The following is a 13,534-nucleotide window of genomic DNA, read 5'->3' as shown; positions in this document are numbered from 1 at the left end:
ATGTCCTAGGTCTCTAGTTTGTGGTCATAAAGTTTCATGAGGCTGTGAGTATCCTAGAGGTCACAACAGGTCATTTAATACAGTCACACATGAATCCACATTGAATCCTCAAGTGTCTCAGCCTTCCAGTGATACCCAATTTATGCAAGTCCAAGACTGTTTAGGGACTCCGGTATGCAGAAGTATTCAAATATAATAGGTGAAAATAACACATTTTAATGCATGCAAAAAAAATGCATGTTTTTTGCCCCAGACTGCATTGGATTAGCATAAAGCATTTCTGCAGAGGGAGACTTGTAGGTACCTATATTACCCATTTTCATTCAGATATCTCAAAGTCAAAGGTTAAAGGACCCCTTTGAAAATAGCCTCAGTTTTTCCATCACCAAAATTTCATGTCATAACCATATCGTGACATGGTTTGTACCAATGCAATCCTTAGTGTCATATGATACTAGCCTTTTCATGGAACCCAGAAACCTGCTACAGCCTTTGAAAGACATAGTGTCGGCCAGGATCACCAGCAAATCGGCAGGTCTCAGAGGGTCAAATAATTAACTAATAATTATAAATATGCTGATCTGTTGTCAGTAAAAACAAACTCATGTGCCTGCTTTACATAATGACCAGCATACAGAATCATATGCGATGTTATGCATGAACAGGGGGTGACTGGGGACCATATTGCAGGAGACCAGAGTGCAAGCTGTATATGGGCAGTAGGTATGAGAGGCATATCTCCACATTGGAAAGCTGGCACGCTCACACTGAGGCCAGATGGAAGAAGAAAGGAGGGGAGGCATGCAAGCGAGAAATAATATGCCAGAGGAAAGATAGAAAAAGAAAGATGGATAAAAATAGACGCAGACAGGGAGGGGCAGGTAAGACGATAGATAGGTTGATGGTTAGGTCGAGAAATAGACAGACAAGGAAACAGGAAGAGTTTTTTTTTTATCTTAATGAGGAACAGGAAAAGCAAGAAAGGAAGATTGATGTTAAGAAAGAGAAGTCCTGTCTCTGCAGGGACCTGTTCGTATGAGCAAACCTTGTTATTTAACACCAAAATGCCTCTGACTCTCCCTTCCCTCGTTTCATCCCTCATTCTGTCCAGCCTGGCAAATGCTTTGAATAGCTCACCACGGACCAACAGATCCTACCGGGCCTAATCCCCCCCTCCTCCTCTCTCACTTAGAAATATTGTACAGTAAAGGAGGGAGGTCATCTGCCCTTTTAATGCCTCTGTGTCGGCCTCAGCTCCAAAGTGGAAACTCAATCAGAACAGTCCACTGCAGCTTTATGGAATAATAATAGGATAGTTCTCCCTGTGTGTTTCTTTGAGGGCAAGTTTTGTGTGTACTTGTGGGTATGTGTGCCTTTGGTGTATTGGCGTGCCAGACCAATCATTTTGCAGCAGGGGGGATCAAATTCATTCAACGTCAAATAGCCACCAGAGCACTGGTCCTTTTGTTATGACTTCATCTGTGAAATGTTTTTTCCCACCACAAAACTCCATATGCTGTTTGTTCAGAAAGCATAATCTGGTTCTGTGTCATAACTACAGCCACAAATTATAGTTACCGCGGCCGTGGAGCTTTCCCCAGCCCTGCGTACCCAACCCCAAGCCTGGGGCAAACACTTTCCTTCCATTCATCCTTCCAATAGCCTTTTCAGCTGGAGGAAATTGCACTTACACACCATAAAATTAGAAAGATCACAGACACGACAAATCGAGAGATGAATGCCACCAGGCATGACAGAGAAGGTGCGATACTGTTTCATAAAAGTTGTTGGGAAAACACAGGTGTCAGGATGTGAGAAAAACAACAGCATCAATAATTACTTTTCTTAACTACAGTATGAACCAGCACAATGTTTTACTGCTGTAACTGTAATGGAAAATCATTCTGCATTAATGCACCCTTCAACAAACAAATAACATAATCTAAAATGTGCTTAATTCCACAGATTTCAAAGTGATAGAAGGCAATAGAAGGTAGTACAGGCTGAATCATGGCAACGCCCGCCAAAAAACAACAATCACTTCCAGGTAGACAACTAGCTATTAATTTGAACTGCAAAGATATGTGAAATCGACACACTTGTTTATTTCTGTTGTTATTTTCAGCTGTAACTGTACTTACATATAAAGGTATATAGTCAAACACAGTGGTCTGACCTATCTGACGTTTCTGCTTTACATATTTTGTGTTATTAGCATCTTTGATTAACCAAATCTACCCAACTGCCTCATCTTATAGCCGTTTGGGCTACTGCAAAATTTTGGGTAAACTCAAGCTGTTGTCATCTTTAGTCTGTTCCCAACAGCGGTTTTCTGCCCAGAAGTTATGGTAAACAAACTTTGTGATTGGTTCTACAGAGTTGAGAAATGGGAGAAGCTGCTAGCTCCATAACTTTCCTCTTGATAAATCCTGTTTTCCGAAACATAGAATCATGTCAAGAAGTCAAAACATTGAGAACCCTTTAAAATGAATGTTAATGAACATGTGACTTACTTGATGTTGCCAACCACCTCTTTGCAGGCTCCATCTGACACCCAACCACAGTACGGATCTCTGGAGGCTATGCAAGACCTGGGTGTGACACATTCACACAGAATCAGCACCTCATCATATGGTAGACTGGAATAACATAATTAAAACTGCTGTTTGTGAAAGAATGAGTTCATCTGCAAACTTCTAACTTACTTCTTGCATCTTCCGTGTCTTTCACAGCGAGACAGAGGAACTTTAACCACACAGGAGGTGAAAGCCACCCACAAAGCGTGACTCTTGCTGTCTATCTGCATGCCGATGATTCGCTTGTCCTCCACGCCATCTATACTGCATCTACAAGAGAGAGAACAGAAGATAGAGAAGAGGATAAAACATGGATCATTCTGACTTTCCTCCAACTATCTGGTTATTTCAGGACAATGTCTGAATGTCTGAAAAAAAAGAGAGGGGGTAGATGTAAGAGCCCGTAAAATGAGATTGAGCAGTTCATTTAAAGAGATAAAAAGAGGAAGATTAAGATGTGGCAGAGAGACAAACTGCGAGGTCAGGGAGAACAGAGATAATGCCGGACTCGAGAACACGGGTCAGAAACAGAGTGGGAGATAAAGAGAGATAAAGAAAGGGGTGATACAGATACAACAGATAAACAGACAGATGGGCAGTGTGAGCAGTCAGCAATAACACTGCACTTAACTGTAAAACCCACCAACGTAACCCCCCTACTTCTTCCATTCCTCCATCCCTGCTAGTCTTCTTTGTCTGCTCACCCCCTAGGAGCACACACTCTAATCCCTCTGGGCGTGTCAAGCTTTCTATCCCTTCTCTCCATCCATTCCTCTCTCCATCCCGCCATCCAGCTCCTGGGATTTAATCTCCCCCTTCGCAGTGCTCTGGTCCCGCATTAACGCTCTCAATTAGGGCTTAGAGTCCATCTACACTGGGTAATGCACGACAATCGGGCCAGGCAGGCAGGCAGGGAAACAGGCGGGCAAAGTCACTTACAGTACACGACTAAAGGCAGATGGCCAGCAGCCGATGAATGCTCAGCCACAGCCGTAGAGACGGGGGAGAGGAGATACAGTACGGGTAGGAGGCGAGAAGGAGACACAGCGATGGGAGAGGAGAGAAGGCAGGGCCTGCCCTTCATCCCTCCATACGGCTCGTCACATGGTCACAGCATGTTGGGTATCAAACAGTGGTAACCTTGAAAGCCCTCCTGTCAAGTCCTCGCTCCCCTTCCCTTCTTCTTCTCGGCTGTCTAACACAATAACGTATTCTCCTCTGTGCTTCTCTCCATCTCTCCTCTCCAGGCCTCTCTCCTCTGTTCTTTCTCCCTCCTCTGTTTGTGCTGCCATTCGTTCCCCCTCATCCATTACCCCTCAACTAAATATTTGCTTTGGCAGGGTCATACTGTGGCTGATTTTTCCTTATTCACTTCTACTCCAAATACACAACAATAGTTAACTCGCTCACCCCGCCGTACCCAGCTCACACACGCTAGTGAGCACACTCACATCCATACATGCACCAACAGCCGTGTAATGTATTAGAGAGAGATCCCAGGCTGGCTCTGAAGACAAACACAGACCTCGGTGTGTGTGTGTGTGTGTGTGTGTGTGTGTGTTTCCTTTAATCAGCCAACGTTTTTGGAGGAGCTGGGCTCCGCTGAGGTTCGGAACCACAGCGCTACGTTATCCAGAGCCTTAGGGTCCATGTCTTTAATTTAGTAGCTGTGGTTGGGCAGAGTGTAACCTGATAAAACTCTTTTAAATGATAGAGTAGCCATCTGGCTGGCTGGCTTCAGTAAATAGCTTGGGTCGGGGGAACTGACTGGTACTGATGGAGCTGGTGGGTTGGTGGGTTGGCTGAGTCTAGAGATGGTTGGAAACAAAATCACACACACACACACACACACACACACACACACACACTCTCTCTCTCTCTCTCTCTATAACACACTCATATGCAATAACTGACCTTCCTCTGTTAGTAGCAACTGTATCCATGTGTTTCTCTATTTCTATCCATTTCATACACATGCACTCCTCATGCTACATACTTGTCGGGGTTGTAGACGTTGAGCTCCTCCAGAAACAGGCTATCATTGAGGAAGCCACTCTTCATGTTGGCCAGGAACTTGACAATGATGCCTTTCTCAGATCCCAGGAAGACCACAGTGTGGTTCTTATGGGGACCCGCTTCATTGTCCACCACAATACGCGTCAGGCGATACCTGAAAGAAGGAAAACCAAGTGAATCAAGCATGAATTTCCTATAGCTGTAAGCATGTACACACATGCATCCATGCATTCACAAACACTTGACCAGCCTTCACTGGAACTTAACTTAAGGGGAAAATTTGGGGACATTTCTGCGGACCGACTAACCAAGAGAGCGACCTACTCGACAAAGGGTTAATGAGTAATGAAAGAGGGTGGTGGGCCTAACCCACACCAATGAAAGAGGAACTCTCTGCCAAGGGCAATGATGCTTCCCACAAGACTAGAAAAATTGTTCATGAACTCATGGTACATGAATCTGTTAGAAGTTTTGCGCCTTTTGTTATATGCCACTCCAACAGCCTTTGCCCCTTTTAACACACTTTAACACACACATACTTGACCTCCAGGCAGAATTTCAGCGCCATTGGATGAAACATGTGCTTACTTTGTGTGGCCAGGTGGGAAATTTTTGTTGACTGACTGACAGTCCGACTGACAGAGCAACCTAAAGAGCTGCTTGTCGCTGCTACAAAAGATCAACCAATCAATCAGTCAGTCAGTTGATTAGTCAGTTTTCCAACCAACTGAAAGACGTCTGCCCATCACAAGAGCAACGGATAGTTATGAAGAACACCTATGAACTCCGTATTGCTCTTTCTACTGGTCCACATTTAGAAATGTAAAGTACATCCATAAAAAGATACAGGCAACTACAATAATAGAGAATTAAATGTGAACATCATTTCCCAAATTATAATTAGCCTATACTATCAATCAATCAATTCCATCATTCACGTCAGATGTCTAAAAGAGAATAAGGAACAGCAGGAGATTACACAGTCTTAATAATCTCATTAATTGATTGTTATTTCATTAGATACTCAATCACATTGCCATGGGGCATGTCAGGTCATTGCTAAAAGAAAACTTTAAAAAAGACAATAGCTGCAAGCTCTTCTTTCTTGTTTAATTGACAGCTGCTGATCAGGCTCAGCACCAGGTGGATTTCATTATTTGTAAAAAAAAAAAAAAAAAAAAAAAAAAAAAAAAGAGAAAAAGAAGCACATTCAAGTTAGCAAATTAGACACCTGCCAGTCAGTGTGTTTGGATCGGTGCCCCGATGTGCTTGTGGGTGTTATTTTTCATCAGATAACAAGAACAGGCTTTATGAAATACCTCTTGAGGCTTTTTACTTTCTCCATCTGATTTCATTGCATCACAGACCCCGGTATCTTTCACTCAATTAGTTTGAAGGCCAAGAAACTCTTAAGTAATCAAAAGGTACATATCTGCACATCAGTGTTTTCTATGCAAATGCTTGTATCCATGATTTTTTAATTGAAGGAGATGGGATTTAAAGATTATAGATGAGAGCTTATCAGGGAATCTAGGAAGCCCACTTTTACCCTCATTAATGTTTTGCTGAATTTTCTCTTTGTTAAAACGGGGAGAAGGTTATTTTGAATATGACAAATGTAAATGTAACCTTACCCGAGCGTACAGTTTACACCATGAGCCTATTAAAACAACAAGGACACATCCTCTTATCCCATCTCCCCTTCTGTTTTCTTTAAATATCTCTTAAAATGTTCTGTGTCACTGGCTTTATCCAATCAAAAATAACAGCAATCTGAAGGTCTATTGTGGTTTTGATCTATTCAAGCATAACTGCAGCTCCAAGGACTGTGTCAATGAGATTTGATCTTGCCGAAATAATACAATCTCAAGGACTAAGACATTCACTGTCTTTCCTATTCCGGATAATAAAAATCTCAAGAGGGGTTTCTTCAGAGTGTCTCCCCCCTTCATTTGATTCATTGTGCCCCGCCAGCTGAGGTCCCTGCCACAGCAGAGAGTCTCAGGACAGAAAAGCTTTTTCAAATTTACAGCAAAAGCTCTTGCTGGATATTGGGGTGTCCTCTCCAGGGTGTAACAAGGATCAAACCCTATTACTGATTTTGTTTCCAGTTGACTTCAGCTCAAGAATGGTATTACAGTACATCGAGAGCGTGACAGATATCATAAAAGGCCTCACTCCTCTTCCACCCCGTATGCCTCCGTGAAGCTTTTTGAGCTTACATAATGCTTTTAACTACTGCTTCTGACTTACATGCAAGTCTCTGCTCACTGTGGTGTCATTTCAAATCAAATGAAATAGTCTGATTGCTGATTATGCAAAGATGGAAACAATGTGTTATTCATAATATGGTTGTATGATATAGTGCACTAATGAACAGAGGGAGTTGTAGGGATAACCTTGATGAAAGCTGTTCGTATTCTGACTATGTAGGTCAGACCTCAGCAAAGTAGCAAGATGAGATACGATGCAAATCATTTGTAAAAATCTATGAAGTATTCTTTATGTAGCTCATCTTTAAAGGGATGTTACCACCACTGAGGCCTGTCAAGGGTCTGGCAAGCAGTCTTAACCTTAAATCTTGAGCAGCTGTGATTCCAAATTAAAAGCTAGATTTTTTACTTTTTACCAAATGCTCTGTCAGCTGGTTTTGACTCGTTCATGGTATGTGCTGTCGTATTCCCCCAGAGGCTGGCTGAAAAGTCTCTGCGTAGTGTAGCTAGAAGCCAGACAGACCTTTATGATCAAACGGCATCAGCCACAGTGCACTGGCTTTTTGGGAAATGGGCTCAACTCCAGAAACTCAGGAGACAAGCCAACAGGGGAAAAAAAATAACTTTTTGGTCCTGTATCCTTTTTTTGAAATATCCGCAGAGGATTCAAAGAGGCAATTTGTGACAAAGACTGAACACAGCAGAAAATCATCTTCTTAATTGGAGCTTGTAGGTGAATGTATGCAATAACTAACATAAAGAGAAACATCAATGAGAATTCAAATTGTTTACTTGCACACGGCCACTCTGGGAGAGAGATAGTAGATCAGTGCTTTCTCTACTACATGGAAAATAGGTCAGTGGCTGGCTTGTGGTGGAGTACCACTGGGTTTTAATGAGCCTGACTCTCAGAGCAGCACTTCACGTAATTATTGTCCTGGGCTGAAGAGGCTCATAGACCTCTGATCGCGAGTGTGTATTACTTACCGGACCATGGTCTTGAGAAACCACGGCCTGTTGGCGATGGAGGGCACGGCCTCGTCCATCAGGGGATGCATCTTGATGAAGTTGAGTGTGTCGTCGGGGAATTCATTGGATACCTTGTACCTCTCCATGGATGGAGTGCCAGCGCAGTTTCCAGGCCTGCAAATGTAGAGGAGGAAGAGGAAGGCGATGAGGAGGAGGAATGAGAAATAGGAGGAAAGAGCACAAAAGAAAAACCTCTACACTGACTCTGAGGGGAATGAGCAATTTTTCACAGGCAGAGCTCCAATAGAAGACAGAAAGTTCTACTTCCCTAAAATCAATGAGAGTGCAGCCTTAAATTACTATACTCTCCCGCCAGGAGCCTTTGGTCCGAGCGGAGGACACAAGATGTCTTCTTCTTTTCTCTGGACTCGGGGTAAAGCCTTGAGACATTCTATCTATCTGATCCTTTTACAGGGAGTTGGTGAGCTGCTTGTAAAAGAGAAGCTGCTTTTGATAGCATATCCCCTTTGCAGGCATCTCACCTCTGAGAGCTTGTAAAACCCCTTTACTACATGGTCTTTGATAGCGAGCCACGCCACATAATCCACACCGGGTCCTAGAAATATTAGCCAGCTGGCCACTGACACTGACACTGTCGACATGTAAGGACCAAACACTAAAATATATATATATGCATGTACTCGAGAGAAATATATATTCATCTTCTAGTGAAAACCTCATTTTTGAGTAGTGGTTTGTAGGCATGAGTATAAAGGAAATCCTTTCTGTCCATTCTGTACATTTCTATGTCTACCTCAACCATGTATAAACAGGGAAAGTATACTAAGTCAGAGAAAAGAGTAGTTTGGTTTAGTTTTTTATTTAAAAAAAAAACGAAAAGTGAAATACTTGAAGTATTCAACTGTTCCTCAAACAAAGCATGTAAACATTTAACCTTGACGGTGAGTTCAAGTGAGCTGCTGCTAATGATAAAAGGACAGTAACCCCAAGAAATTATAAATGCATATCTTTCCTTGACTGTAAACCTATTTTATACAGTCTATGCTGTAAACTCAATCTAGACTGTTTTGATGTGAGCGGCAGAGTTTTGGAGATATCGGCTGTAGAGAGTCTCCTTTCTCCCAAATATAATGGAAATAGATGGCACTTGTTGTGAACAGTTTTACAGAAACTATACTAGAAAGAAAAAAGTTCCGACATGAAACTTATTTTGAATATCCGAGTCGTGATTTCTGGAAAGAGACATTGCTGGGGTTTTTTTTCAAATTGATTTTTTGGCACTTTGTGAACCACAAGCTGAGTGCCATCTAGTTTCATTATTTCCGCTAAAAGTCAGCCCGATGACGCGAGCTTGGTGCGTTGCAGCATGGAGTGAGACCAATCTGAGTTTCCCTTTAATCCCAACAAAAACATCACGGTTGAATTTCAGCCTTGCATGCACGTTTTTCCAGCCTAAGATTATTGAAACAGAGCAGCTAATATTGGTAGTGGTACAAAACAAGTTAGCGGACTGCTGAATAATTTCTTCCTTACTCTTCTATGTGCAAAGCCCTGCTCTAGGTGACACACGGAGATCAAGGGACAGAGGAGAGAAGCTGACAGCAAAACGAGAGTTATGGATGTCCGTTCTATGACTTCTGGATCACTGCCAGAGTTCATTGTCAGTCAGGTATTTTATACTGTGTCTGGCGGTCAGGCATAATGAAATAAGATTTATTGTTTTGTGTTTTACTGTGGCATCATATTGGTTACCAATGGAATTTCTCTGGTATTGGTATCAACTATTCATTTTCTGGTCTTGTGACTTCCATACTACAGGTTAAAAAAAATGGATTCTGTTCCTTAAATTAATCCCCAAAATAATGTCTGTTAAATTAACAACATTTAGCATTTGCAGAACCATGTGTCATGTTAAAAAAAAAGGCAGTAACATAACCAGTGCTATAACATTTTTTTTGCTGTAGCTACATTTATGTCAGCTGACATATGGAGAGCAGAACGGAAACAGACATCTCTTAAATACGAAAATCTGTAAATGATTCAGTATGAGAGTCTAACACATGGGAGAACAGTCTGCTGCGGGGCCAGACCTAGGTGGCATTGTTACAACTCTCCGTCTGTTTGCCTGCAGATAAAAGGTCTGAACGCACCATTGGATGAATAATGAAATCAATCACATCAATCTCTGCAGGAACAACGTCGGGTACAGCCCATCTTTGCATTGTCTGACCTTGTTGAACATAAACAGGTAATTACACACTAATTGAGAAAAGCTCGCACATATACACTCATGAATGCAAAGAGAGTACAGTATGGTCTCTCTTTGGTGAAGAACCGCCTCCTCAGCCATATGGGATCACACACACATACACACATATACGGGGTAGCGACAATTATCGTGGCCCAGATCTTTGTAGTAAATCTGGGTTTTTTCTAGAGGATAGAAAAACAGCTCTAAGAGCGCTAATTAGCAAGCATAGATGGGAGATTGATCAGGCTGGTGCATTTGTGGAATTAGCCAGCCATCTGTAAAATGATCTCATGCTTCATTTGTTGATACTGAGCCCTTCTTTGATGCAGCTGCGTGTGGGGGAGAGCTGAGGTAATGGGTTGGGGGGTGCAACTGTGAAAAGAGGTGCAATCTCTACATGCAATATATGGGTGTGACGCAATGTGATATAGGATGTGTGAGGATGTGATAATATCCTCATGAAAAAGGGAGGGATGTATTGAAAAATGACGCAACATGAGTTAAAAATGTGGCGATATTAACACATCGTAATTCAACAAGTTGTATGCATTGATTAGTTGGCCTTGTAGCTTGTGTGTGTGTGAGTGTGTGTGTGTGTGTGAGAGAGAGAGAGAGAGAGAGAGAGAGAGAGAGAGAGAGAGACAGGAGCGAGAGGAAAGAGAGGAAGAGGGAGACCGTGTGACTGAATGTACTGTATGTGCGACTGTGTTAAATCCTGTGTGTGTGTGTTTGTGCTGTGGTTAATTAACTGCTGTTGTACCTTGGCTTGGGAACCTTCTCTTCAGGAAAAGGCGTCCAGGTGGAGTCTGGGGATTTCTGCTCTTTGAAACGCCCTGTGAACGTGTTGGCCACCTCCGCCATGTCATAGGCGCACACTGCTGAGCCTGGAATACTGCCACGACACACACACACACAAGAAAAAGCCTCACATAAACAATCTTCTCAACTGAACATATCAAAGAAACACCTTGCCAAGTTTGGACTATCACCAAGAGACAGAAACATGGATTTACAGTCCCCTTTTAGAGGGGTTAAATCCCTCGAGAATGGCTCGTTTTAGCTCTTGCATGTTTACACTGGGTGATACAGTCAAGTTTGCTATGTTGTGGTCGAGGTTTTGCCTGATAAGAAAAATAAGAGGTGTCAAGTTCTTCATCCTCGCTTCCCTCACTTTTTCAAAAAAGACTTTGCAGTTTTCTCCATTTCCTTTCAAAAGCATTGATTATATTGTTCTAATTCTGAAAGTAATTATTCTTAATTGTGTGCCCATGCTATTATCAGGGTTCCCATCTTCTTAAGGAATAATTTTTTTAGGACATTTTAGAGACATTTTCCACCACTTGCTCATAAATTGTCATTTTATGGCACATTTCCAGTTTTATTCCTCCTTCTTTATGATGCAGGGTTCATGATGAAGTGTCCCAAATCACACTTATGTCCAGCCATACATTAAAGAACATAGCAATTTATTGAGGGAAAAAAAGATAGTAATATTTAAGTGTTATTTTTCTATTGTCTTTCAGTTCATAAAGAATCTCAAGGCAGCAATGTTATATCGCATGTAGGATTTGATTGCATCTGGAGTTGGAGTTGAGTTGGCAAGCTCTTAAGCCTATCATTTTGTTGTATTTTGTTTCAAACAAAAAACTAAGATTACATAGGTGAGCGAGGGGCTGAATTATGTTTACATTTTTCCATCACATCATAGGTTATTTCCAGGACATCTGGTCATTTTAATTAACTTTCATTCAGGTGTTTCCATGACTGGAAAGCTAGTCTCTAAATTTCCTGGTTTTCCAGGATGAATAGGAACCCTGCAACAGTGTTATTATTTTATTATAGTGTTATTGCATTTAATAGTCTATGAGCGAGTGTCTGCGTCTGCCAAGCCTGATGAGGACACACATTCCCCAACCTCCTCTCTCAAAGACTGGGTTTCCCCAAATGCCTTGAGGCATCAGAGTTCATCACAAGTCCACTGTTGGGCAAAAAATATGGACAACAGATTATTATTGCCTTGAATTTAAGGGGGAAAACACCCATCTTGTGATAGCAGCGGAGCCACTGGCTTCTTTCCGTCTGTGTGTAATGAATGCATAACAGATTGCTGAGTCACTTCTCTATTTTTCATGCATCTGCGCTCATAAATTAAGACTGAAACTATGAATTGTTTATTCTTTTTTCTTTTTAAAGAGAAATTTCTCTCAGCTGGCTGGATTTTCTGGCTGTTGCATCATGGGTTAAACTCATGTAGACATCGGGGAGACAGAATTCACAAGGGCTGTATTATAGAGAGCAAGGTCAAAGAGTTGTTAATTCTTGGCTTAGCTTCTAAATTGCAGTAATTACTCCAGTGTATTTGATATTTACAGTAAGTTAGACAGTCATATGTCCGTTGATATCGAGCTGCTAACAAAACAGATAGATGGTGGGTGAGACAGTCAGTTGGCAAGTGACTGGGCCGAGCAGACAGACAGACACAAACCCTGAGTGCTGCATACAGTCTGAATGTGCTCCCTCTAATTTCATCCCCTGACTATGAAATGGAAAATTAATGCCAGGATCAAATCCCGGCGCTTATAGAAATTTTCAGAGGCACTGCTTCATTGGGTTTTAATGTCCATTAACCATGCTCAATTGCATTGTCACAAGCAATTGTCTTATCTGCTAAAAAGCAGCCATAAAATGGAAAATTACAATATGTGCGAGCTATCAGCCAAGCTCTGTGGCTTTGTGGTAATTTTCAATTTAGATAACCCCTCCCCCTGCGTATGAATATGAAAGCAGTTCTTAATATGAATCGGGAAAAAAGGGAAAATAAGATTAAACACCTGCATGTCAAAAGGGCAGCACAACTGTTTTGACAGAAGATGTAAATGTTGACCCAGTAGTCTCAGGAATTACATGTTGCCAAGAGGCACAGCAGGGGCACACGCTGCTAACATTAACAAAGGTCAGACTGTCATCATGCTGATGAATTGAGGGCATTTTTTTTAAAGCATCTCAAAGCGAGAAACATGATTGGGTTAATAAATGGAAAGTGCAAAAGAGTTGTTGACATACATGAACTCATTTGAGACAGGGGAAAAGAAGACAACTAGATAAAGCAACCTTAATAAATCACTCCCATCTGTTGCTACCTTCAGAGCTTTACACGTGTGTTGATTTCGAAATGCCTAATTTAGTTCTCTGTTCCTCAGGGTACCTGTTGTAAGGTGTAGAGAAGGTCGCCATCACTACGTCCCTCCCGTTGATGCGGATGACATCTGTCACAGCCTGCAGGATGTTGAAGTAGAAGTGGGAATCTCCAGGGATGGAGCAGTTCAGACGAGACTTTAGAAACGACGTCCACTGCTTCTCCAGGACGCGAGGCGAGCCGCCCCGGTCGTTCTTACAAACCCTGGCCACCCGAGGAAACACCACCTGACGAAGACACACAGCGGTCAGTTATGTCACATCTGCAGTCCAACAAAAGCATATTCCACCAA

General features: G+C 42.1%; 1 protein-coding gene across 2 annotated transcripts in view; it reads right to left on the bottom strand.

Annotated features, from left to right (window-relative positions):
- Window positions 1-13,534, bottom strand: part of sema6a (sema domain, transmembrane domain (TM), and cytoplasmic domain, (semaphorin) 6A) — a 122,077-nt gene that overhangs the window by 28,739 nt on the left and 79,804 nt on the right. For both annotated transcript variants that reach the window (XM_059336338.1, XM_059336339.1), the window contains exons 10-15: window positions 13,252-13,469; window positions 10,807-10,938; window positions 7,793-7,948; window positions 4,573-4,746; window positions 2,706-2,846; window positions 2,514-2,591 (exon numbers count right to left, since the gene is read on the bottom strand). In XM_059336338.1, the coding sequence (XP_059192321.1) occupies window positions 2,514-2,591; window positions 2,706-2,846; window positions 4,573-4,746; window positions 7,793-7,948; window positions 10,807-10,938; window positions 13,252-13,469 (899 nt within the window). The remainder of the gene's footprint in view (window positions 1-2,513; window positions 2,592-2,705; window positions 2,847-4,572; window positions 4,747-7,792; window positions 7,949-10,806; window positions 10,939-13,251; window positions 13,470-13,534) is intronic.

Source organism: Centropristis striata, chromosome 7 (genome assembly GCF_030273125.1).
Source record: "Centropristis striata isolate RG_2023a ecotype Rhode Island chromosome 7, C.striata_1.0, whole genome shotgun sequence".
NCBI lineage: Eukaryota > Metazoa > Chordata > Actinopteri > Perciformes > Serranidae > Centropristis > Centropristis striata.
The sequence above is the reverse complement of the archived record's forward strand: the minus strand, read 5'-3'. Positions and strand labels throughout refer to the sequence as shown.